This window comes from Thunnus albacares, chromosome 24, assembly GCF_914725855.1.
Source record: "Thunnus albacares chromosome 24, fThuAlb1.1, whole genome shotgun sequence".
In the NCBI taxonomy this organism is placed as follows: domain Eukaryota; kingdom Metazoa; phylum Chordata; class Actinopteri; order Scombriformes; family Scombridae; genus Thunnus; species Thunnus albacares.
The window spans coordinates 17,816,925-17,844,889 of record NC_058129.1 but is presented as its reverse complement, the minus strand read 5'-3'; the positions used below and the strand labels follow the sequence as shown (position 1 = coordinate 17,844,889).

Here is a 27,965-nt window from a genome sequence, read left to right as displayed (position 1 = left end):
TTACGCATAAACCGGATTAAATTACGCATTGCACCTTTAAGAAGTTGTCACCGGGATTAGAGTTACGCGCAGCGAGCCAAGTCGCCCTCCGGAGTGGGTTTTACGCACCGGAGGCTCTCTCTCCTTCACCTTCCTCCTCCCCCCCCCCTCCACCACCACCCCTCCTCCTCCTCCTCCTCCTCCTCTCTCGACGACATTTCTCCCCTCCGTCCTCTCCTCTTCGTCGCTGGTCCTGACACCGCCGGGGAGCCCTGCACACCGCGCAGACATGGCCGAGATAGGGAAAGGGGTCACCGCCGGGAAACTGGCCATCAACGTCCAGAAGAGGCTCACCAGAGCGCAGGAGAAGGTACGGAGCGAAGTTTTCATTCAGCTTGATCAGCTCGCATGGCAGCGGGACACCGTGTCCTCCTCTGTCACTGTGAAACCCAATCCCTTAACTTTTCACCTAGACATGACACCAGAACACATGAAGACGTTTTAATGGCTTTTATTCATAGTTTTAAGGAGTAAAAATTCCCCTTAAAATGTAGATTAACATTTACCTGAACTCCAAATGTGAGGTCTGTAACATTTAACATCCCTTAAATAAAATCCCCTTTAGAAACGTTAAATTGATCATTAAGGGATATTGAATACATGTGTAACCAAGAAGAAAGTCTCACTAATTAACTGCTCTTTTTAATGGACTTTTATGCACAATTTAAAATCTCCTTAAAATTAACCAACCAGCACAAACTTCTACCCTCAAAGATTCATTTTTGCCCCTTAAATTCTACTTTTTCAGCTTTAAATTAATTAAGTGACCTCTCTCAGGACACTTTAATCTAAACTGAGGCGTTCAGGGGTAAATTAAGGATGAATTCATTGTATTTTAAGGGATTCTTGTATCATAGTTTGATATCAGACTCAGTGTGAAGCTGAAGTGTCCTTGAGCAAGACACTGAACCTGCAACCAGCTGCCAGTTTGTGTCTGAGTGTTTCCACTGGAGGGCGACAACTAGAGCCTCCACATCATATGTTTTACTGCTTCTTAATACTTCTGTAGCATCTAAAGTCCTCAAATCCATCTAAAAATACTCAGTTTCAAGTATTATTATCCAAAGTGAAAGTACTGTTTGGTTTGGCTGCTTGGTGCCATTTTTGGGGGGATTTTTATGTCTTCAGATCAGTTTTGGAAGCAAAGGAAAGAAAGTGAAGTAGCTCCACTGTGTTTTCTACTGAATGTATTGCGGTGTCCACCGCAAAAGTATACATATTGAAGAAGAGTCGAGTTTAATTTGGCTGCTGTGTGAAAACCATGTCTCCATTTTTGGGCGATTTTTTTATGATTTCTGGTCAGTCTGGGAAGCAAAGGAAAGTAAAGTTTTAACTATTAACTACAATACGGCAAGAAAATGTCCTCGAATCCATCAAAATATTCAATTTCATGTCAAAATCCTGCTTTCAACTTTCAAACTTTTACTTAGATTATTGTTAAATTATACCAGCAGGTGTCCAATGTAAATATATGTGAAATCCTCATACAGTTGAGGCTATTTTTATGCTTTCAAAACAGTCGGAGAAGCAGAGGAAGGAAAGCAAGAAAAAAAGGAGAAAGAACAGGAGAAAACACTGCAGATAATGTGTGAAATACAGCTTGTTATTGAGCTGAAATGAGGCTTTTTCTCTGATTACAACCGTCTTTATGCCACTTTTAAAAGAAGACTCTTTATTTGCAAACTAACCTGTGAGTTTAAGAGTGTAAATGTAGGACAGCATGCAGTATTTGAGTATGAAAGGAGCCCTAAAAATGACCAAATGCAACCTGATCGAGCGTGTGCGTCCAGCTCTCTGCGACTGAGTTATTATTGTCTGTCCTAATCACTCTTGTTGCTTAAGCCTGCCGAGGTTTTACCCTCTAATCACCTCACGCTGTCAGTCAGTCGTCTGCCGAGTCTCTGGCAGTTAAATTATATATTTATTGTTTTTAGTTTGCTTGTCTTTGTGCTGTGTGGTCAGAAAGACACGTGGCTGTTTATGGAGCCTTGACAGGCAGCAGGGATCAAACTGGTAACTCTAACCCTCCTCTTCCTCGACACTCCTCAGATGAATATCAGCTCCTGGTGGCAGCTGCACATATTCAACTGCTTCATTTCAAAACAACTACAGTGTATTAGACGTTCAGACTCACCAGCGGGCGTCTTTTTCCTCCAGAATCTCCTTCTTTTCAAGTCATTTTACACTTTTATTTAGTTGTTATAGAGGCTTTAATCGATATTTTTCACAATAACGATGCATGAAATGACAGTGTGTAGTGTGTTGGAGTGTTTTTAAGGTAAAAAAACAGCTAAATTTAGTCCAGAATTAGATAAAAAATTGCATTTTCCACCAGAATTACATAATACTTAATAATGTAGGGAGATACAATTAACAGAAAATGTGATTTAATATGTAAATAGACAAATAAAATGTTAAAATTGTGATTTTTCTTAAATATTCTTAAAGTTATAAAGAGTTTGGTTGGTGACTGGACTTCGGCTCTTTCATGAATGTTAATCTTGAGGAAATCCACCTGTATAGATTGTGGAGAAGTTTGATTTCAACACAGAAAATAATTAACACCCATTAAAAGCAGCATTTTGATTTTTTCTTCTTTGTTTACTATCTAAGACTTCAGGAAGCTTCACCGACTGTTGTTTAGCTAGAAACAGTTCCAGCACGTAACTCACAAATTGTTGTTTTAGATTAAACAAAGACGAAGGTGACAAGACGAGACAAGAAGGTGTTAATCAGTGATTTTTAGAGGTGTTAGTAGGTGTATTTTTAAACTGTGGACAGAGCTAAGCTAGCTGTTTCCCCCTGCTTCCAGTCTTTATGCTAAGCTAGCTAAGCTAAACTAAGCTAAGCTAAGCTAACCACGTGCTGTCTCCGTCTTCTTCTTTCACTCTGACTATTCCTTAAAGATAATGTTGGATTTTAAGGACTCTAGTGATGAGTTACAGATAAAAATAACTTTATAAACTGTGAATGTTGTCATTGAGTCTCAGATTATGTTAATTTTATTTTTGTTGGTGTGTCGTCCTGCTGCTGAATGGATTTTGAACAGCAGCTGTTGAATGAACGTTCCTAATGTCTTAACATGAGCAGCAAAAATATGCATCCTGCGTTCACATGATAGTTAATAATGTGGGAAAATGACACCGACATGAGGAGTGAAGCAGGTTTTCAGGAGGAATTCTGGGAATTTCTGACTCAGTTTTTCAGATGTGGTGAATCAGAGAGTTTGATCCGTTCAGTGCTGCCGACAACGAAGGAAAGAAAATAGTAACCAGGCAGGAAAAAAGACTGTATGTAAGTCAGAGAAGAGTTACTTGGTTCTGGAAAAAAGAGGTCAGAGGTATTTTAAAGAGTCATTCTGGACATTTGGGAGGTTTATAAGGACATAAAGAGAAGTTTACATCCTGCAGTTATACATGCAGAGCTTTTTAAGGCTCAATATAACAATATTTGGCTAAATTTGACAATTTTTAGGCAAAAAACCAGCAAATTTTAGTCTAACATTAAATGAAAATGAAATAGATTTTGTATTTTACGCAAGAATTACATAAAACCTGGCAAGGTATCATAATGTATTGATTTTTGTATGAGATTTTTTTTTCTCTACATTTATTTTAAAGACAATTTAGGACGCCGTGATCATGTTTTTGGAAATATTTCTGTAAATTTGTGGGATTTATGACATAAAGAAGAGGTTGAGCTATTTAAGGCTGATTTTTAAAATATTTTTTAGGCTAAAGTTGACGGTTTTTAGGCAGAAAACTGATACATTTATTCTAAAATTAAATAAAAATGAAGAGATTTAGTATTTTGCTGGCAACATACCATAATGTGGGGAGATAAGAGCAACAGAAAATATAATTTAAGAGTTAAATAGATCAATAATGTTTTCAAAATGTGATTTTTTTTCTTAGATACTTTTTTTTAAGAGTTTGGTTGGTTACTGGAGCGAGTTATTTGGACTTCAGTATTTCTATTTTTCTGGCTTCAGCCTTGAAATTCTTGAAATTAATGTTTTTCTGCTCTTTCATGGACGTTTATCTTGAGGAAAATGCAGCTGTAGAATATAGAAACTTGTGATTTTAACACAGACAGCCAGTCTGACAAACTTGCAGCGATACTGAGCCTCTCAGCCGGAGCGCTCGGAGTAAAGAGGAAGGTCAGAGTATCATCTTCCTCCTACTGACGGCCCGGCGGAGGTGGAGGAGGGGAGCTTCAGTCGGCTTCAGCTGTCTGTCTGCTGGCTCGCCGCCCTCCAACCCTCCAAACCTGCATCTCATCCGACTCACAGTCACTTTTTTAGCGTCTTTCCTGTAAGCAGGAAGACTTTGGAAGATGATGTCATCAATCTACACTGAGCGTGCTCCTGTTTACTAACCTGTGAGCTTCATGACTCAAATATCATGACGTATCAGTATTAAGACTTTATTCTACTTATTTTATGACTTTTTTTGTGAAAATTACAACTTTATCTGCTAATATTATTCCTTTCCACCAAATTCTGGCTTTTTCTGCTGTTATTTCTTTATAGTGTGAGAGCTCTGAACCTGAGACAAACATGTGACATCTCAGGTAGCAGTGATGTCATGTGTGACATGTGTGCAGAAATTAAAAAAAAAAGTTAAAGTGAGCTACAGAAAATGACCAAAAACAACCAGCAGTGATGTTAAAATCACCTGTAAAGACTACTGGTAGGTTTGTACTGTTAACAGGTTGACAGTCTGTTGTGTGCTGTGATGCAAACTCATGACTTTAGAGGATACAGTACTCACATGCCTGTATATGTGTTGGTGGCTGTAATCATTCCTGCTGCTCAGACTGGCTGTAAAAAGATCTCGGAGAACAAAATCCACAGTTCTTGTTCTGTTTTAACCTCTAAAGTTTAAACAAAGCTAATATGGGACTTTAAAGACTCGTGTTAGCTTCAGCTGTATTTTAGACGTCATTTTGTCGTCCATCTATTACAGCTGTGCTGCTTAAATCCAGAGTATGTTCAAAACAAACTAGCTGTGACTGTCCTCCCATGAAAACTACCCCAAAACAACATGTGCTCCTGGTTGCTGTAGTAATTATGACGAGAGTAAAGGAGGAAATCTGGTGACGTTATTACAGAGTGACAAAGTCCACGTAGGGAAGGTCGAGTTGTTTGGTTCCTGCTTTCCACCACGATTAAAGATTTTTACCCTCCTAAGAAAATATTCATTTTAACCCAAAACTATGATCCTAAACTTACATCACATGACATGAAGACACAGACGGATGATGTCGTCAGATCAGAAATAACTTCTACGTGTCGTTCTGGAGTTCGTTGTTTAATTTTAACGACTTGTTAGTTAAGTCAGAAGTGTTTATAAGTTTTACAAACAGCTGCAGCTTTGTTCACGTGAAAAGTGACAGAACAGTCCGAATTCTGACGTCAGAAAAGTGCAGGAGGAAGAGGAGCAAACACCAAACAAGTATTTGACACCTTAGGAAGCATCTTTTTGTTGTCATTGAATGCTTTGAGTCACAACCTGATGATGAAGTTCAGAGTCAGAACACGCAGACGTCTTTAATTTCACTTTGAGTAATAATTTGATTCAGAGCAGCCTCGTCCGGTTGCCGCCGTGGTTGTCATAGTGATGTAATGTCACCCGCTTGTGAACCAGTCAGTTGTATCGGAGAGCATGCTGGGAACATTCCTCCCATTGGAATCCGGATGAGTGAGGCGATAGAGGAGGAGGAGGAGGAGGAGGAGGAGGGTGGAGGGTGGAGGGTGGATGCCCTTTAGAAAGCAGTTGGAGACCCGGTGTGGTGCTGGGAGTCAAAGAGGCAGGACCCCATGACACTTACCTCTCCCTTCCCAGCACCCAAAGGTCTCACCCTCCTCCTCCTCAACTCCACAAAAAACCCCACCTGACCCCCCCCTACCCCCCCCCTTCACCTCACCTCCTGCCTTAAGTTACACTTTTACCCAAAAGGTTTCCCCAAACTGCTCCTATCCTATTATTATACACTTTTAGAGAAGTTCATTAAATATTCTCACATATGTTTTGTATTTTTGAGCTAATATGACCTCTAAGTGAAACATCTTCAAAGTTGGATAGCAGAGGAAGTGCAGATCAGGTTATATAGATGTACATATCAGGATATCAACAGATTAACTAATAATGAAAGTAATCATTAGCTAACTGACTAATACTGCAGTTTCTGGGTATTATTGTCTAATACCAACATCAAAATATCACTAATATAGTAACAGATTAAAGGCAGTTCAGACTTTGGATTGAGGAAGAAATGAAAAATCCTCCTACAGTAAAAGTACATAAGTATTATGAGCTTGATGTAGTTAAAGTATTGCAGTAAAAGTACATAAGTATTATGAGCTTGATGTAGTTAAAGTATTGCAGTAAAAGTAGTGGTTTGGTCCCTCTGACTGATATATTATTATATATGACATCATTAGATTATTAATAGTGAAGCATCAGTGTTAGAGCAGCATGTTACTGTTGTAGCTGCTGGAGGTGGAGCTAGTTTACACTACTTTATATACAGTTAGCTAGTTTAGTCCAGTGGTTCCCAACCTAGGGGTCGGGCCCCTCCAAAGGGTCAGCAGATAAATCTGAGGGGTGGTGAGATGATTAATGGGAGAGGAAAGAAGAAAAAACAAAGTTCTGATACACAAATCTGTTTTCAGTTTTTGGACTTTTTCTCTAATCTTTGATTTTTGCTGAAATATTGGATCATTTGAACATTTATTGAAATGAAAGCATGTGAGAAGTTTAGAGGGAAAAATCACTATTTGGTGGAGCTGTTAACAACTCATAGACATGTGAAATGTGACCCCGACTACACACTGCTTTTTGTAAGACGTCAAAAGACAAAAAGGTTGGAAACCACTGGTTTCATCTTTAACAATGTGTTGTATTTTAAAAGCTTGTTATATTATCCATTGTGTCAAATCTTCATCTGAAAAGTAACTAAAGCTGTCAAATAAATGTAGTGGAGTAGAAAGTACAATATTTCCCTCTGAAATGTAGAAAGTAGCATCACATGGAAACATCAAAACTTATAGAATAAAAAGCACAAAAAGCTTATTAATTATACAAATACATGAAAATACAATATTATTCTCTTATAGCTCAACACAGTCTTTAAAAAAATCTGTTTTAAAAGCTCAAATATGACTATTTTTATAACTCTTAAACATTAGTATTGTAATTTGGATCCAAACTTATTAAACCTTGAAGCTCCACTGTCACACCTGTCCCTCCCTCCCTCCCTCCCAGGACTCCCAGCATGCCTCACTGCTGTGGGTGGGGCTCACGTATGAGTGTGTGTGTGTGTGTGTGTGTGTGTGTGTGTAGGGAGGGTGTATCTATCTATAGCCCCCTCCTGGGCCTCTTCCTCATCGCTCTTAATACCCCACAAACTGTGTGTGTGTGTGTGTGTGTGTGTGTGTGTGCTGGGTGTATTTTTGGGGGGTTGAAATTGAACACCAGTGGGTGACAGGCGGCTCTGAACACACACACACACACACACACACACACACACACACACTCATGCATGTTCCTGTGTACCTCACTTTACAGAATAAGTAATATTTAACATGATCTCACTTGATATTTCCAGGCTTTACGAGGGTCACCTGAATGCACCGTGAAACATTTGACTTGCACACAATGAATGCAGAGGATGCACCAGCTGCGACGTCCAAAAATAGCTCCAGATTTTAATAGATACAACAGATCAATTTATCAGCGAAGGTATTCAGTTTGCAACCTGAACTCAATCAATAATAATAATGACATTTATTATGTCTGTCTGTCTGTTGACTATATTTCACTTAAGTCGTTAAATAAGCTGCACTAAGTTAATGTATTTTTGGGGAGTTTTGCAGTACATGTGCACAAAAATGCAAAAGTCTGACCTCATACATGATGTTTAAACTGTCAGCTTTGTGACTTTTTGCACAAATTGTCATGTAAACTTTAAATAAAACAGTCAGTATTTGTCTAAATCTGCCTTCAATAATGTGAAAAAGCCTTTAAAATGTTGACGTCTTTCCTTTTGAGGTCACCTGAAACAGACATTAACAAGACTTAACACTTTTTTCCAAATCCATACTGCAAACAAACTCTATACAGTACATAATACATACAGTATATATCACACTATAATGTTTTTGGAACAAATGAAGCCGACTACTCGTCTCAAACTAAACTGAAACAACTCGTCTTATGCTGATTTTCTTCCTGCTGTTTCGAGCAGACTGAACACTACGAGGCGAATAAAGCTGCCGTCTACTTTTGCAGTTTCTCCCTTGTTTGTTTCTGTTGCATTGTGGGACAAACACATCCACAGCTCACTCAAAACTCGACCATATCTGGTTTGATATCTGTCAGGTTTGAGTGAATACACATGATATGTTTTAGAGACCTGCCGATGGCTCCTGTATGAAATGTCAATTACAAGATCTGGACAGTTTTTACACTCGTGGGTTAAGTGTTAAAATTGTCCAGACCTGCAAAAACTTGACAGATGCCAGATTGAGATTTTGTGAAAATACAGATGTTATTGTGTCAAAGGCTCAGCAGCAAATATTTTATTCCTCTTTTATTGAAAGTATTTTAATCTGGATCCAACAAGAACCGACTACAAGTTGTTGTTAACAGCCCGGAAATTATTGACAAAACACAAAGATCCCATAAGATGATGAACAACCGACTGCTTTAACTTAACACCATCAGGAATATGTTTCAGGCAAACTAATGCAGGAAAGTTTGGTTTTATTTACACCAAGAAATGTTCACTTTACCTCGATAAATAACTGATAAATGAACCTTCACAAGTGCCTTTGTGCTGCTGTTGGATATTATTGGCGACTACCGTTAATCCCCATGTATTTTAACTTTCTAACATCATCATACTTGTATTTTTAGATGCTCTTGAACTGTAAATATGTACTTTGTTTGCCTCAAATTGCAGCTTTTGTTGTAGTATTTTGAATCGAGTGAGGAACATGAACCGAATCTCACGGCTATAAGTTCAATAATTGTTGAGATATTTGACAGAATAAATGAAGACTTTGACCTCACGGTGGCACTAAAGGAAAAGTCAGAGGATCGTCACAGTTAGTAGGATTCATCCTCCGGGCAGCATGAACGTCTGCACTAAATTTCATGGTGATCCATCAAGTAGTTGTTGAGATATTTCAGTCTGATGACACTCTGGCAGCGAGCAGGTGTGTGTGTGTGTGTGGCAGCAGTGGGGAAGTCCCCGCCGTGGTGTTGCTGCTGGTTTGTGTATCTGTCACAGGATTAGGGCGGCAGGTGGTGGCGATGGCGGCTCGTCCATGTGCTCGCAGTCAGTCATCTGATCAGATTAGCCGCTGACCTTGTCTGACTAACAACAAAATCTCGATTTCTTTCTCTTTCTCTTTATCCCTCCGTCACCTGCTCGAGTCCACGCCGCTCGTTTTAACTTCAGTGAAGTAAACACATGTCATAATTAATAAAGATTAAATATCATGTGGAACTGAACTTTAAATTGGTGCCAAAACAATTTAAAATATTCAAATCTGACAACTGAAGTACAGAATAAATCTGCTTAATACAGGCAGACTAGTGTAATCCTCAAAAATAGAAATACAGCAGCAATAAAATAAAAAATAATTATATGTGATAAAAAAAAATCCACTATTAAAGTACAATTTAATTTTAGAAAATATAAAGGAAATTAAAATAAATTACATGGAAATAAAAAATATAGAATATAAGACCTTAAAAAAAGAAAAATGTATGAAAATAATAAAACTTAATTAATAATAAACTACTAATAAAGAAAATAACTATAAAATAAGTTTTAAAATATGTAAATTAAAATACATATTTTCAAAAGATTTTAATTATTTATTTCAATTTCTTGATTGTATTGAATTGTATTGTAATTTATGTCGGTGAAGCACTTTGTTAAATTGTTTTTGAAAAGTGTTATTTGAATAAAATATTTTATTATTATTTTTTTTACTTTTAAAAATCTGAAAATCTAAAAAACACAAATTTAAATAAAAAAAAATTAAAATGATAAAATTGCGGTAAAAGAAAACTGCAAATTTTGAAAAAGTGAATTGTTTTGTCGTTATTTTCCTAAAATATGAAAACCTTGAATTTCCAGTATGTTTTTTTGGGGACTAAAAACATTTTCCATCATCTGTGAAAATATGAATCACATCACAATGAAAAACATGAACATTAAGCTAAAAACAGTTTCTTTAAAACAACCACAGAAACCCACTCAGGTGATTTTACGTCCTCTCAGTTGAACCCAGACTGGGATTGATCACACCTTCATCCTCTGGTCTGGACCAATCAATCACTGGACCAAACCAATAACAAAAACAACAAATTAATGACGTTCAGGTGGAACATTAATCTATATCAGCTGATAGTCAAACTGCAGCAGGTGGTAAAAATGCTGCTTTTTAGTGTCAGCTGGTTTAATTCATCAACAAATATCCATGTGAAATATTATTATTATCATCAGTCGCTACATGTTTGTTTACTCGTCACACAGATCTTTATGTGGATTTCCATCAAACTCTGTTGAGCTGTTGTTCAGTGATAAACGATAAATCTTCACAGTCGTGTTGCAGCAGTAGAAAGTTTCTTTATTTATCTCTTTATCTGATTCAACCTGAACTGAAACTCGCTCTCAGTTAACTGGATTTCAGTGACAACGTTGTATCTCCAGTTTGATTTTCATGCTTTCCAATATGTTGAAGGACGACCTGCTCCTCCGTGAACTTTTCCCGTTTTGCATCAGATTAGATGCAAAAAAAACAACAAGAAATTGCACCCAGTTAAAGTCAGGATCATTTTCATGTCATGAGGTTTTCACTGACAAACATTTTGTTAATCCTGGATTTCTCTCGTCATACTGAAGCTTTGATTGTTGACCTCTATCACAGTGAAACATAATCCCTTAAAATACCATCAATTACTACTTAATTTACCCTGAAGATTTTCTACTCATTTTTCACCTTAATTAGTAAATTATGGCCAATTAAGGTATAAATTCAGGGTGGTTTTTGGTCCATTTTAAGTTTTTTTTCTTCCCTTAAATACTCTTTAAACCATGTAAGTAATCTATAAAAAATATCTTAATTTATTTCATTCCATTAATTGTCCCCTTACAATCCAATTAAAAATAGCTCGATTTTATCATGATTAATGGGTAAATTCATAAAAATTACTTATTTCAATCTATAAATGTATCCATTTATTGCTCCCTTTAAATCCTGTAAAAAAAACAATCTTTTTATCATTTTAAAATTAAGGGATTCAGTTTCATATCTGAAGATCTCACACACACACACACACACACACACACACACAGCTGGTGTTAACCGCAGACGTCGGGGAGACACACGGCTTTGACAGGCTGAAAATAGACAGATACATGCCTCCAGTTATAGATCTGAACAAAGCTCCATGAATGACAGGAGAACAGAAATAAAACTTATCTTCTTATGGCTTCCAAAGGGATTTCCTCAAAAGTCGGATTGTTCTTTTCACTTTCAGGTGTGTGACGTAATAAAAATGTTCAACTGAAGCTTTTGTGGAGTGAATTTCACGGTTACTTTTCTCCTCTGCAGGTTTTGCAGAAACTCGGCAAAGCAGACGAGACCAGAGATGTTGTGTTTGAGGAGATGGTGGCCAACTTCAACAAGCAGATGGTCAGTCGTTCTCATCTTCATCACACAGTTTTAATCTTGATTTGTGTCTTTAATTCCATTTAATTCTTCTTGAAGCAAGTCAAGGAATCAGTGAAAAGATTGAAGACATTCAGCTTTTTTTAATGCAGCTGGTTCACACATAACTGAACGATTGTTTCTCTGTAATATGTTAAAATATTTTAACTATAATCTCCGCCAGACGTTTGGTTGTGTGTGTATCTGTCTGCAGCTAATCTCAAACACTACTGGACTCATCAGTGTTATATTTTCTGTGCACATTTATGACTTTACGCTCTAAGATGTCTCGTGGTTGCGGTGATTTACCATTATTGAAAAACCAATTTGATAACACCATTCCTGGCCATTTTATATGTATTACGACATAGAAAAGGCATTTCCAGCAACCTGCTAGGCTAAAAACAAGACTTACCTACTGTTGCAACCTTTTTTGACCTTTATCATGGCTCAAAAACTGACATCCAAAGAAAAGTTTGGTGTCATCTTGAACCGGAGCATCTGCAGATTAATTGCATACCAGATATGTTACGATCCACTAAAGTTAAGCACAATACAAGATGAATAAATCATCTTGACTGTACACATCTCTTCTAGTTAAAGTATATTTGGGGGTTTTATTAGAGAGAGCTTACAGGAAATGAGGCAACAAGTCAAATATTTCCAATTTTTCTCACTTTTCGGACATTTTTCAAGGCTTACTTCTAGTTTTCAATACTCTATCTTCTCCTCTATTGTTAATATTTTTATTCATTATCCGTCCTGGTGATTTAGTCTTTTATTCTCCCTCTCAAACACTCATCTTCCTCACTTGATGCTTTGATCTTTCAGGGTGAAGGCACCAAACTGCAGAAAGACCTGAAAGCCTACCTGGCAGCAGTGAAAAGTAAGCGAGCACGGTGTGTTTAATGTACTGTTCAGTTCTGATATATTGATTCGATTCATGGCAGTAATGGGATGCAGGAGTCACCACTAGATGGCAGCACTGACAGTACTTTCAGCCTGGGTGTAGTTACTCCTTTTTATTTTTATATCTTATACATCTTTATTCTCTGCCGTAGACCTCCGTTATTGTCCAAAAACTCTTAAAAACTCGCTATACTGGGTTTCACAAGATCACAACATCACACCAGAATCCATTTTATCAGGCTTCAAGTTATGAGGATTCTCGCGTGACCTCGTGATCTGGTGAAACTCAGCTGCCTCACAAGGTAAGACGGTGATAGACGGGTGGTTCATCCAATCACCTGCCAAGTATTTTTTGGAAGTTCCTGCCCCCTTTTCCAAAACAGTTTCCAAGGACGACTCCTCAGATGGTTCTGTGGGTGACATGTTCCTTCCCACATGCTGCCAGAAATACTCACTGGAGCACCAAATGTGGATTAATCCGCCTCCAAAAATAGTCCCCAACAAATGCTCTATTTCCTCATGTTTCAGTAACGTTTCCTAAAAACTGGCCAGCAGTCTTAGGAAAGACATACTAACACAGTTTTGGTCTTTTCATGAAGTTTGTTGACACAAGAAAAATACCATTACCCTTTAAATCTAACACAAAGTGACAGTTCAGTTAGTTCAGTGTAGTTTAGACCTTAATTGTCACACAAGAGGAACATAAAGATGCAAATACATTAAGACATTTTAAAAGCAAGCAACAAGGAGAATGAAGATAAGACAAATCAAATGTTGTCATTTGCTGCTTTGACAATGTTTCCCAGTTGATTCCTGCTTCTTATGTTTAAATCTCCAAACCAACAAATCATTAAGAAGGTAAGAACTGATTCTGTGATAAGATACAAGAACCTTTATTGTCCCTGAAGGATCATTAGTCTTGGATCATCCATGAGAGCATACAGATCTAAACAACAGCCATGAGACAGACATCTAGTGCAAAAGAAAAGATGATACAAAGATAACAAGGTAAAAGATGCAATAAATAAATGAATAAAATACATATACGTATACAAAGACGAGCAGCAAAGAGATATTACATGTGTCCACTACAGATAGATCTGTAAGATAACACCATCAGCAGAAAATACAGAGAAATCTGACTCATCAGAGAGTCGGATGTGAATTTTACAGACCTCTCTGATCTTCTTGTGTCGTTGTGTTTCAGCGATGCACGACGCGTCGCGGCGGCTGCAGGACTGTCTGGCTGACATGTACGAACCCGAATGGTTTGGCAAAGAGGAGATAGACGCCTTGGCAGAGGTGAGTGTGAACACCGAACAGCATATTCATATGTAAGGCTGACGGTTAAACAAGTCTTCATCTTAACTTCTTTACGTTACTGTGTCTCCGCTTTCACCTCAGCTATTCTCAGCTTGAAATGAGTGAGGGTCCATTCACATGATATATATAAATTATACTAGATATGCTATATACTTAGAGACTCTCATGTCCCATTTTCAAACTTCAGTCTAGAAAAATAAAGAATAACGTTCATATTATTGTTATAAAAGCTTTTTTCTAATGAAATAATAAACCTTTTCTTCCACAAATGAATCAGCTAAACAAATAATGTTAAATAAATGAATAAAATGGACTAAAATGCATCATCTACATCAGGGACTCTCACTCATTCTCTCATTCTTGAGTGTCTTTTCCTTCTTTTTCTAACTGCTAACACACTTTCTTTTTCTTAACTGCATGCTTCTCTCCTTCCACCCTGAAGGAGTTGATAGAGAAGGAGATGGACATTAACTTGGAGGTAAATGCAGAAAGCATCCAGTGTTTCCCACAGTACTAAACTAACCGTCTGTACAACATTTCATGGCAAAACATCCGAGAGGTTTCAATATATTTCTGAAAAAAAGAGCCACGATTGCAGTTTTATAAATCAGAAGCTCCAAAATGTTCCCTGGTGTTGAAGCTACATGTGCAGAGAAAGTCTCAAATATCTGTTTCCTGTCTCTAAATATTTTTCCGGAGCATTTTGAATCCCTAAAACAGCACAAAGGAATGTAAAACATGCACTTGAATTCATATATAAAGTGCTCACTGACTCTGTTTTTGGTCAGAGCCGTGCAGCTGTCGTCTTTAGGTGGAAAGACGGAGCAAACAAACAAACAAAGGAGTTATTTCGGTGGTTATTGCTTATATTTTTGGCTGCATGTGGGAAACACTGGTTCAGCTCTGCAGTAGAGGAAGCAGACATGTTCGCTGTGGTTTTAGATCAGACTTTATTATAGATGAGACATCAGATCACTTTCACACTGCTGGACTGCAAATGTTTTAAAGCAAGCATCAAGCATCAGTTCATTTATTAGTGAAAATACACAAAAACAGCCCTTCTTTTTTTAACTTGGTGCTTAAAACTCATTTTAACCTGCAAAAAAGGCAGAAATTGCATAAAAAAACAACAGAAAACAGTCTGCAGCAGTTCTGGACTGATGTAGAAGCAGCATCGCAGTGTGAAAATAGAAAGAGATGCCTGATTTTAGTGAGAAGAAGAATATTATTTTGTAAAATGTGTTGTTTGTTTGTTTGTTTGTGTGTGTGTGTGTTGCAGGACACAGACACTCTGTGGTTAGATTACCACCAGAACCTCACGGACAAATCTTTGACCTGCATGGACACGTACCTGGCTCAGTTTCCTGAGATTAAGGTGTGTACGTCTCTGTTCTCTGTCTGTGTGTGAAAATCCAATACAAATATCAGCTCAGTGAAATAAATCCAGTGTTGATCATCCAAATTCATCAAAATTAAAGAGGATCCTGTTCATGTTTAAGGACTCGAGCAACCTGATAATCTTGTACGAGTGTAAAAATGTTCATTTGTGGTGGATATTTCATTGTGGAGTCATATTTTGAGTTTTAGTTTGCAGGTTTCGGTCGGATATTTCATTTAAGATATTTTGAAAATTTACTGTGTATTTTGTTGAGGGCTTTTTTGGGATTTGGGGAAGTTGACCACGTTCGCAAAAACATTTGCAGCCCCTGTTTCACAAAACTACATTTCCCAATAAGCCTTGCAGCTCTGTGCCTGTTTAGTCAATAGTTTAATCTTTTTTATTAGTATGTATGTATTTAATGTTGGAGAAAAGTTTTTTTTTAGAAGTTTTTATTGTGCTTTCAATGATTGGAACGCGGAAAACACAACTCTCTACATGAGAGGACATACAAAATATAACAATTAAAATCATAAATTTATAATAAACAGTATATATGTCATACAATAAAAATATACAATATACAGAGAGACTTTAAGCTGCACCAACAGAGAAAAAGAAAACAATGATTAATTTAAGAAAAAGGTAAATAATGATAATAAATAAAATAAAAAATGAGTAAAATATTGTCCTGCTTGTCCTCACAAGAAAAACAATAGTATAGGTCTAAAATTCAGGCTGACAAAAACAACATTTTACGCCATCTAGTGGCCGTTGTAATTATGACCACAGGGAAGTGATGCTGTTCAGGTGACTTCCTCACCTGGTGATGATGATGGCAAAAAGGCAAAAATTAGTCTTTGCTGCAGGAGACCAAACGGCTCAGGTGTCCAAACTGTGATCCCTCCCTAAAACCTGAACCAGACCTGAACCACAGTGTTGTCACACATAGCAGAATTGCTGTGGCCCAGATCCAACCCGTATACTGCATGGAATGATGGCACTTGTGTAGTCCACTTCCTGTTTGCCATTTTAGGAGCACGTTAAAAAAAAAATCAAAAAACAGACAAACAAAAAAAAACCCTAAAATAAACAGATTATTGTGCAGCTTAGTTTAAACCTTTTGGCTGATGGTAGTGTCGCTGTGGTAAGGACTTAGCCTCGAGATGTACCAGTGCTGACTGTGTCATATCTTGGCCAAAACTGGCCCAGATATGTTATAAGATGACGGGGCCACATTGGCTACATCATATGTGGGCCACTTCAGGCTCACATCCAGATTAGCCGGTACTAATTGTGCTGCATCTTTAACTAAAGCAGCCTAATACCAATATTTGGGGCATATTCACTATTTCAAATGTGGGTTCACACTCTGACAGCCAGAGGTGACTGTGCAGTATCTTTGTCAAAACTGGTATGTTTTAAGATAACCGGGCCACATTGGCTACATCATATGTGAGTCACTTTTGGTTTACACCCACATTAACTATTGTTGACTGTGCCAGATCTTGGCCAAAGGTGGCCCACATTTGTTTTGGGATATTTGGTTTATATTTGTTATTTTACATGTGGGCCAGAGGAAGTCCAGTAGTGCCGCATCATTGCCTGAAGTTGCCCACATCCGGATGCTATCTGGGAGTAATTTCCTAAAACAGCTGGTCTCTGTGCAGTAATTTTAAAAAAAGAAAAACAAAAAGGAGGAAATAGTGCATTTGTTGGGGACTATTTTCAGCGGCGGATGAATCCACGTTTGGTGCTGTAGTGAGTATTTCCAGCAGCGGATTGAGTCAAAATGTTCATGGTGATGAATGGTGAGACTGATTGACGTGTTTTTACATTATAAATTAATGCTGCTCTAATTAACTGACCTCTCCAACAGGCTCGTATAGCGAAGCGCGAGCGGAAGATGGTGGACTTTGACAGCGCCAGGCATCACTTCGCCTCCTTACAGAAAGGCAAGAAGAAGGACGAGGCCAAGATCGCCAAGGTAACCATCTCTGTGTGTGTGTGTGTGTGTGTGTGTGTGTGTGAGTGAATGCTCAAGACAGCAAGTAAGTGCGGTGTGTAAATATGTTTTGTGCTTATACTGAAGTTTTTTAATGTTTTTAAAAGGAGTTTTTGACTTAAGGTGGTATGATTCACTCTCTGGTAGCGATTATTGATGCATGGATGATTCAAACCACCTTAAGTCAAACAATGCAATTTACTGCATCACTACAATTTGTTTAATTAATCCTTAATGAAGTAAAACTGGCTGTTAAAAGTGTGTTTTCTCTCACTTACTAAATACTAATGAACATGTTTGCGTTTGTTTTGAACTGTTTTTATTTGCTTTCCGTCTGCTCCACTTCCTTTTGTCTCTCTTCTTCTTCTTCTTCTTCTTCTTCTTCTTCTTCTCTCTCTCTCTTGCATGGTGTGTGTGGTTAGCCGACAGCCCTGTTGGAGAAGGCGGCTCCCAGCTGGGCTCAGGGTTTGATATCAGCCCACCAGGTGGCTCAGACTAACCTCTCCTACAACCAGGTGAAACTCTGGTTCATTACTGACTCACCTCCTCACCCCAAACCTGTAAACCTGGTCCTCCGCAGGCTCTCCACACAGGATCAGAGGCAGATGTGCACCAGGCCGCAGAAAATATGGAAAACCAAACATTAAAATCAACTTATCTATAAGACCTGTCTTATATATGTATTGTCTGTCCAACATGCAGATGTTGGAACTCCATCTCCAAAACAAAGAAGAAGAAAAAAAAGGGTCTACTTTTATGATGTTTGCTCTGGTTCAAGGCTCTGATTGGGCTCTTTAGTCTTCCGTCTGTCAACACTGCGGATCTGTTATCTCATTGGCTGAAAGCTGCGATGCTTCATGCTGCTGCTGATCATGTGTAGAGAGCTTAACTATAATTTGATTCCCATTCAAAAACTATTGTTTACATTCCTGTTGTGTCATTAGAAACCTTCACATTTGACAGAAACACCCTTAGTTTGATTTGCATCATTTATGCAGACTTCATTTCCTGTAGTTATTAAACCCTGTATGTGTTCGTCTGCATGTACGTGTGCTCATGAAAAACCAAACTTAAAGCCTCCCTCCACTCAGAAATGTTGCTCTCTTCTCTGTGCAGTTTGTTTCACATTCATCTGCTTCTCTGAGCTCATTAAAAATCTAAGTTATGAGCAGAATTTGTGACATCACAACTAGTTTGGAGCCAATCGTGGTCCAGTATTGAACTTTTACACATTTACATGTTCATAGATTCTGGGTTTTTAATGAGGGAGAAGGAGGAGGCGTCATTTTAAGAATCACTAACGAGGTTTTAATTGATTTTTCTTTGGAAAAATCACATTGGACACAAAATTATTATTCAAACATTTCTTGAAACATGTCTGGAGGGAATCTTTAAGTATTTTGTATTGCAGACACACAAAGATATATAAAGATATATAAATATTCATTGTGTGTGTGTGTGTGTGTGCAGGCGGAGGAGGAGCTGGGCCGAGCTCAGAAGATTTTCGAGGAGATGAACGTGGAGTTACAAGACGAGCTTCCATCACTGTGGGACAGGTCAGACACTTTTCTATACTAATTACCTGAGTAATTTTAGGTGCAATTTGGTTGAAATTATGAGGAAAAAAACAGGAAAAGTGTTAAGTTGGTTTGGTAAGTGCTGATTTACAGATTTTTAAATGTATTTATAACATAGTTCACAGCGGCTCTGTTTCTGTAACGCCTCGAAGATATACAAGAAACTTTCAGAGCTTTACTTTCTATCATTAATTCGTCATTTTAGGTGTTTTTTTCTCCAAAACAGGAAGTGGAAGACATTAACGATGATTCATGATATACAGAAGTGTTCAGTGTAGTGTAGGTATATGGAGATGTGTATATTTTTATATAATTATATGTGTATAAATGTGCAGAATGTATATCAATCCTACCTCTATGTTTCTATTAATTAACATCATGTATTATCATTATTATTATCCTTATTGCAGTCGTGTTGGCGTCTATGTTAACACATTCCAGGGCATGGCAGGTCATCAGGAGAAGTTCCACAGAGAAATGAGCAAGGTGAGTCATTGTACATGTGTGATTGATTAAACCAGTAGAACTGACAGATTGACAAGTCGATATATTGATCAGTCAGTAATCTTTATCTGCTGCTCGTGTCTCTTCAGCTCAGCCAAAACCTGAACGACATCATGACCAAACTGGAAGAGCAGCGGCAGCTGAAGTAAGTGAAACCCAACAGAGTTTTCATTGACACATTGTAGATTTTAAAGATTTAACGTGCGGAACAAATAAGAGTGAACAAATGTCCCTCACACCGCCCCCTACTGCAGAAAAGATGGTACTGCAGCAGCCAAGACAGGAGATGCTGCGAAGAGGTAAAAACCTGCAGCACGCCGGCCGAGTGTGCACGATCGTCATGCTTCCTTTTTATCTAAAGAGCATGATTTTTGTTTTGTGAATTAATCTACAAGCATTTAACAGAAAGCAAAAACAGTTTTCTGTATTCTGGTTTTTCTAGCTGTTGTGTTGGAGTGACACTGCCTGTTTCATGTTTTTGTTGTTTGAGGTTTTAATACTTGAAAACAACATTTTTTAGATGCATGTTTAGCTCTGAATCCTCCAGAAGCTTATTGTCGCCCTCGTGTGGCCACAACTGAGAACTGATCCTCTTTTCCTCACTCTCTTTTATTACTTACACTCATTCTTTATGTCTCATCTCTTTATTTGTCCCTCTCTGTCTCTCTTTCTCCCTGCCTGTTTTCCTGCTCTTAATCACTCTTCATTTATGTCTTTTTCTGTCTGTTTCTTCTCAGCGAGGAAGCCAACCACAGCGAGGCGGCCAGCTCACCAGCAAAGGTAAAAAAAAAAAAAAGTCCATGTGAATGTATAAACAAAGTCAAATCTTGGTGATGAAGTTACAACATGAGAATGAAAACTTGAGCTTTGTTGCGTAGATACAAAGCACCCAAATAAAGATACAAGAAGAAGAAGAAACTGATGATGGACTGAAGGCTTCACTACACTTCAAACGAAGCTGAATAACAATGAAAAACTGCACCATCCGTCATGTTGTGTGTACTAACACGTCTCTGTCTCCCTCACTGCTTTTGCATGCGTGCACGTGTGTTGTTTTTTTTTTGTTTAACCCCTGCTGGCGGTGCAGAGGCCCGGGCCTCCTCCCAGCCGGCCTCCGCCCAGACTGACGCCGTCCCCAGACCAGAGGCAGCAGCCTGCCGACGTGTATGCAGACGAGGCCTCAGCAGCTGACGATAACACAGAATCCGCTGCCACAACACCGCAGGTCAGACTGACTGTACTACAACCACATAATAAAGCTTTAATAAAGATTTAAAAAGATACGTCTGCATGAGAGATGAGATCTTCTGCAGAAGAAAACCAAGAGGAATTTCTGTTTAGTAACATCTCTAAACAACAACAGGCTGGTTTGAATAGGAAAAGTCAACTCGATTAATATATTTGCAGAGCTGATCTTACCAGTCAATGTTGGCTAGTATGTTTGTTTTATTTCCTTTTATTCAGCTGTATGTAACAAGGAAAGTCTCGCTGTGACTAGCAGAGAGTTACAGACAAACAAGACAGAACACGTTACAAATAGATCAATGTGGAATTATATAAGTCAAGAATGATATAAACCATCACACCCTAAAAACAACAACCTTGAAGACAACCTGAGAGCAAGTATGAGATGCTAGCTACTGTAAGTTTCCATCTAAATTCAGTGCAAATTGTACCTGAATTTCCAGTAAATTGTTGCTGGTAAGATGCTTTTAAAGTTTTTTTTAGACAGAAGTGAATTTTAGAGGTGAGTCGAAGAGGTGAAAGAACACAAATTTGATGAAAAGAAGAGCAAAAAACGTCTGTAAATATACAAAAACACTTCAGCAGACAAATGTGAGCAAGGTGACAGCTTGCTTAGGGCTCAATCTGAGGGAGAATTTGAACTCATGACTTCAGTATTTCTAAAATCCTTCCGAACCTGTTGGTCTTTGTTAACTTTATTCAGCCAGAACAAACTGTCGGTTACATCCACTGAAGTTTAAATGAACCGCTAAGTTTATTTTTGCTTGCAGAGCAGCTCACGCAGAGTAATGTTTGCAGATCTAAAAGCTCCAGTTTGCTGAACGTGACGCTTCACACCTACAGTGTTACTCTTAACCTGAGTGTGTCTATGTGTGTGTGTGTGTGTGTGTGTGAAGCAGTGTGAGCCCTGGTCAGGGGTGAGCCTGCTGGATTGGGATCTGGAGGTATTACAGCCCGTCACATTTCCAGCTCCCGAGGTGGGTGCGCTCGCTTTGTTGAGGTCAAAGGTCGGCGGAGTTCTGTCAGAGCTGAAGGGTTGAAGACTGTGTTTACACTGAGTTTAAAGAGCTGTTAATTATGCTTCAGTTCACTCTGAACCTCACAAAACCAAAGAGGGTTGAAAGTTTTTAAACAAAAACTCTTGCGGGAACAAAAGATACTGATCTCAGTTTTTTAGGCTCAAAGTTTCAGGTTTGTATTTAAATTTAAGAGAGTGTGCAAAACATATGAGAAGGGACTGAACTTTATATCTTCAGAAAGCTTTTATCCTGCAGCAGCTCCCACCTTCACTTTATTCTGCATCATCACAGGAAGTAGAACTACAGCAAAGTAAAATGTGTTAAAAGCCAAATGATTTTAGAACAACAGGATGCATCGTTTTGTTGTGTTTGCCATCTTTTTGGATAATTCCACTTCTATTTTTTTATTTATTCTGAGGTTTAAACTGGAGTTCATCATCTTAAACTCTGTATGAACTTTTGGTTATTAATGTCAAAATGAATTTTACCAAATCGATAGTGTTATATTACTTTGAGATATTATTGTGGGAAGGTTGTCCAAGTTTTTCTAGCTGTTCATTGTGAAACTGTTTGTGTATATTACGATCACATTTTAGACTCTGTGTAAACACAGTCGCTGCTGTCTGGAGCTGAGGAAATATATTACTCTGTGTGTGTGTGTGTGTGTGTGTGTGTGTGTGTGTGTGTGTCTACTTTTTGTATATTCTAATTTAAACACATCCCTTGCATGGCTTTGTACACGCATGCTCATTCAACCTCACTTTGCATGTTTCTTGATACTAATAAGTTGATCAGACTGATAGATGATGGTGATTGATAAGGTATATAACCAAAAAGACCCTAATAGAGGAGCAACCGTCTGTCTTTACAGCTTTAAAATGCATTTATCTGGTGCTGCGGTGTGTTTTTGGTGTCTTTCTTCGGGAATCTTTGGCTGAATTTAGCTTTTGTGGTGGTTGACTTTTGGATTTTTTTCAACCATGCACTATTTTATCATCGTGCAGTCAAAAAGTATCTTGAAATGATACTGAAGACATATACAGTGTGTCACAGTGTGATAAAACAGTGCAACTAGCAGATAATTGGTGGTAAAACACATTTGGTACTTTAACACCTCAGTGTTGGTTTCAGTCATTATATCTGTGCAATTAAATTATGTGTGGATTTGTTCTGAATGCTTTGACACTATGTCACATTTGTTTTGAAATATATTCATATTAATTAAAGTTCAACTTAACTGCAGATTTTCTGCAGCTAAAGGCCGTACTAGTTAAGGTTTTTATGTCAATTTGTACTTTATTAGACTAAATCACAAAACAGGGAAGTGCAAAAGCATCCTATCAATACTAATTTTGAAAAAAACAGATAAAATGAAAGTAAAATCTCACTCACACATTACTATCTCTCCAAAAACTGTTTTTTAAGCAGCAGCGAGTGAGCACACATTTCAGACAAAGCTAAAGGATAAATGTCTCTCTCGTTGTTTTGGTATTCAAGAGTTAAAGCTTTAAAGTTTATTGCCCTCATACTTAAAAATGCTTAAAAAATCTAGAATACAAACAAGTATAGAAATAAATACTGTATGTGTAAATCTCAAGTCTGATGTCAAGCAGTTGTGCAGATTTGTGAAGTCCAGCTGTTTCTTAAACTTGACAAAATATGGTAGAAAGTATGTAATTAATCTATAGATAACTTGATGAATGATATTGACTGTAACACACAGTGAATTCATGTGTGCTTCGTGAATATTTGATGTGAGGATAAAGTCTTTGATAAAGTCTTTTTGCATATTTTCACTTTATTGGATTTCTTGTCTCTTACTGCCCTCCGGAAGGCGCCATCATGGGACTCATGGGTAAGAATGGGTTCATCTGTTTTACAGCCTAAAAGGAGAAAAGGCCTCTTAAATTTTATTTTTTGTGGTTATTTCATTGTATGGACTGCATCTTTTTTCTATCAAAACTCCTTCCTTTGGCTTTGATACCCAACACAACCCCGGGTCGTGACCACTATTACAACCCAACTGCTCTTCTGGCTTTCACCAATACATCCTCCTCCCATCCGTCCACTTACCCTTCCTCCTGCCTCCAAACCCACCACGCTGCTCCACAACCCCCTAACCTTGTAGCGAGAGCAGACCGCTGCAGAGCAGGAACCCCAACCTGATGAAGACCAGTACCCAGAAGAGGCTCAGGGTGGCTGGGATTACCAGGAAAGCAACTCCCAGAGCTACACTCAGCCCAGCTGGGACGATGCAGAGACGGCTCAGGGTCAGGAGAGCTGGAGCGATGACGCCGTCTGTGCCGCTCAGTCATACACCGAGCCCAACTGGGACGATGACGGCACCCAAGTGGGACAGGGTGGCTGGAGCGATGATGGAGAGGCCCAGGTAGAGTCGGGTGGAGAGGGAGGAAGGCCGGACCTCAGTGGGGTCATGAATAGAGCTCAGGGTAAACCCTGGGATTCAAGGATCTCTCAAATTTGGGTGAAAGTCACAAAAATCCCACTTCCTTTCTGATCTTTTCGTTCTTTTTTCTTTTTAATGCTTCAGACTTTCATTACACATCTTGCCAGCTACGTTGACCGTATTATTGGACTTTCTTAATAATACACCTGGACTTTTTCTGCTTATTTCTTGGCACAGAGTGCGGTGACCAATGGCTCCGATGGCGAACTCCCTCCAGGATTCATCTACAAGGTGAGACTCGTAGCAGTCGTTATATAAATACACTGGTTTTTAATAATGATATGCACTTTCTTGTTTTACAGAGCTCATATACAGGTTCCATATTCAATTAAAACTTGTATTTTGTCTGTATTCTACTTTAATAATTCTACTTAGGTAAAAGCAATACATGATTATGCTTCCACTGATGGTGATGAGCTGGAGCTGAAGATGGGAGATATTTTGCTGGTTGTGGCCTTTGATAACCCAGATGAACAGGTCAGTTACAAACACTTTGGTTCACTGTCAGTCAAACTTGTGTATATTTGTATTTACATTTAGGTGGAATTATTGTTTAAAGATCTATGTGTTTGACTTATCCCAAATGAAAAATATCCACTCCTCTATATCTTCTGTATGTGTTTGTAACTTTTATTCAGTTCCACAAACATTAGGTGGTTGTTTTTAATTGTTTTGATCTTGAAATTAATCCTCATCCTAATGCTGCTCTCCCTGTAGATCCATCTGTTTAAGAGAATTAGCTAAATGCCTGAAATGCTCATGTACAAAATTGAATCAGTAAAACAGAAGTACATAAAAACTATGTATAACATCCTAACTTAACTGTTAGAAACCAAGCTAGCTAGCTTGGTTGCTAACAAGTTCACACATTTCATTCAAGAACTTTCAAGAGAACTGAACTTGACGCAGAAATTGGCTTAGATTACTTAGCTCCCATGAAGATGGTGTCAATTCAAATTTAACTACTAAAACTGCAACAATCCAGTCCATTAATTGATGTTGTTGATTGACAGAAAATTAATCTCCCACTATTTTGATAATCGATTCTGTGTCAAAACCAGAAAAATAAATGTGTTCTGGCTTCTTTAGTCCTCTGTGACAGTAAACTGAATATCTCGGGGTTGTAAACAAAAAAAGATACTTGAGGATGTCATCTTTGGGTTTGGGAAACCATGATAAACATTTTTCACTGTTTTCTGACATTTTATACACAAAATAACAGATTAACAGATAATGAAAATAATTGTTAGTTGCAGTCCTACTACATTCATTCATGTGTTATTAGATACTAAGGCCCAATGGGACACTAGCTTTAAAGGCAAAATTAGGCAACTGCCTTTGAGTTCATTAATGAATTTAATGAAAGGCAGACAAAAAGTGTTTTCAGTGTTACTTAAATTTAAAACTTAACTGACTTAATAGTTACTTGTTTATCATGAAATTGCCAAAATTTTTGCAAAGAAACTATAAGTTTGTATTCTGCCTTTCTACAGGATGATGGCTGGCTCATGGGTGTGAAGGAGTCTCACTGGATGCAGCATAAAGATATTTCAGTCAAAGGTGTTTTCCCCGAGAACTTTACCCAGAAGGTTTGAGGTTAATGCTGCATAAAGATTCTTCCCCCTTCCTCTGCCCCAACTCCTGAGATATCCTATTTGGGAAAGATATGGTTGAATGATTGCTAAATGTCTATCTACACACCAAAATGTAATACAACATGATCAGAAATGAGCACTGAAATACAAAGACAGCTATGGCTATGATACCAAATGATTTGTTTGTGCAGTTGAAAACAGTGCCAGTTATGTTCAATGATCTCAATAACAAATTTACATTAAACAAATTAAACAACTGTTAAGTTAAAAGAGAGACTTTGGTTTTGCCCCGACTCATAACCTTGTGCTAAATGATGCACAATCTAAAATGTTTGAGATGTTAGATTATACACCCAAAATTACTTAACTTACCAATTTGTTTTGATTTGTTATTACTCAATTATTTACATTTTTGCTGAACTCAAACGAAACACAAAGCAGTGTGTTAGTATTTGAAAATGAGAAGTAAGTCATGGATGTACTGTATGAATGTCAAAATATTTTATGTTGTGTATTGTCATCGGTTTTTGAAAAAAATAATGTTTTGAGAACTTTTCACAGTTCCTTGCATGAAACATAATTGTATCGTCATTTACTTTGTAACACAACAAACACTGTGACACCAGGTTTGGATAAACGTGGGATCGCTTATGAAATGTGGCTGTGATTGTCTGAAAAATGCAGGTGTCCTAGACTAGAGCCCTGAGGAACACCGCAAATATAAAACAGTATGTTTGCAGGGCTTTGCCTTGCATTATCAAAATCTTTTACAGTGGGATTTTAGGATTGTCAAAGGGAACAGTAGTTTTTCATTTATTTTATTGGCCATTTTGAGGACAGAACTTTGATGTGTGGCTTAAGTTTTCTAATGCACATACGGTTTTATTTTGATTTTTGAGTCATCTTTTCATTGACAGATGACATGCAAAACCTTATCATCAAACTCAGCTGCTGATTTTTTTCCTTCATCTTCTTTAGTTACCACTATTTATGACCACTGATTTAGATGCTATACTCTTGAGACAGGAGATGTATGTTATTTGACTCTTTCTAAACATTTTTAATTTGGATTTGAGTCTGGATCTCTGTGCTCTTTTTTGACTGGACCTTCTTTTCCTGTATTAAGTATAACACTGGATCAGATCTGGAGATACAATTTATTTTATTTTTTCACTAAAAAAACAAGGTTAGACTGCATGCTGTGAGTCCATTGCGACAACGTAATCAGCTATATGAGAGGCTGAGGCGAAAACATAAAATTTAAACCTTTGTCTGGTTTAAAATGATGAGCCTGTCCTCCAGAATAGTTAAGGTCTAAACAAATACCCTGCAGACACCAAAGTGAAACTGAAAATATTTTAAATTATGAACAATGAAGCAGTCCATGTGGTAACTAATGCACCATCTGTTGGTTCAAATCAGTGTCATTAAAGATGAATGAAACATGTGCTGTGTCACTGTGTGATGTGTCCCACCTTTTCACTTTATTTTGATTCTACTGATTAAGAGTGACATTTTTCATATAGATGGATATTTCATTTTTGAATAAAATTATTAACATTTTAGACAATGTGATCACTGTAATATACTGAATGACATACATTAAACTTGTCACATCTTTTCATGAGCATCAAAAACTGGTTATACAGTATATCAAGCAAGCCTATATATTATTTGTTTTTATATATTATTTATTTATTATATATTTTTTGTTGATACAGTTGAATTTGAACTTAACATATGAACATTTTAATGTGAAATAATTTTTAATTTTCACTTTTACACCCAAACTAATAATTAGGTTGACTATCAGCAAAGTGAAAAAAAGTTTTACTGCCTTTACTGTTGTTGTTCCCGAATAGGACAGCAGGTGGCATTGTGGTCAGGATTTAGTTCTCAGTTTTACATGGCTGCTTTATCACCATTAGAAATGTAGGATTTGATTTAAAGTTAATTTTAATTCATGCTCACCACTCATCAGATCCTCTGCTTGTGTAAATATAGTATATACACTATGATTATTTCTTAGGAATATATTACAACCTTTAGGAAACAACCAGCTTTAGAAAAATGTAACTTTGTATGTAACCTAGTTTTAATGGTATCCATATTATATAATCTGGTTTCACTGAACTTGATCTGTGTATGAATTTATTTTCAGTTCCCAAACATG

General features: G+C 37.7%; 2 protein-coding genes across 4 annotated transcripts in view; one reads left to right on the top strand and one right to left on the bottom strand.

Annotated features, from left to right (window-relative positions):
* The window catches only part of LOC122976244, a 1,153,509-nt gene that overhangs the window by 392,893 nt on the left and 732,651 nt on the right, over nt 1-27,965 (bottom strand). The gene's annotated exons all lie outside the window — the stretch shown is intronic.
* On the top strand, nt 183-27,239 carry bin1b (bridging integrator 1b). 3 transcript variants are annotated; one of them, XM_044344677.1, is made up of 15 exons: nt 189-349; nt 11,675-11,755; nt 12,602-12,656; nt 13,887-13,981; nt 15,282-15,377; nt 17,260-17,367; nt 17,808-17,900; nt 18,856-18,941; nt 19,373-19,448; nt 19,556-19,611; nt 19,721-19,765; nt 20,204-20,246; nt 24,375-24,428; nt 24,573-24,674; nt 25,691-27,239. In XM_044344677.1, exons 1-15 carry the CDS (start codon nt 269-271, stop codon nt 25,790-25,792), a joined length of 1,173 nt encoding a protein of 390 aa, XP_044200612.1. In that variant the 5' UTR covers nt 189-268; the 3' UTR covers nt 25,793-27,239. The 3 variants fall into 3 exon arrangements, with proteins under 3 accessions (XP_044200614.1, XP_044200612.1, XP_044200613.1); XM_044344678.1 differs by lacking the exon at nt 17,808-17,900 and having other exon boundaries at nt 196-349; XM_044344679.1 differs by lacking the exons at nt 24,375-24,428; nt 24,573-24,674; nt 25,691-27,239 and adding an exon at nt 20,345-20,443 and having other exon boundaries at nt 183-349.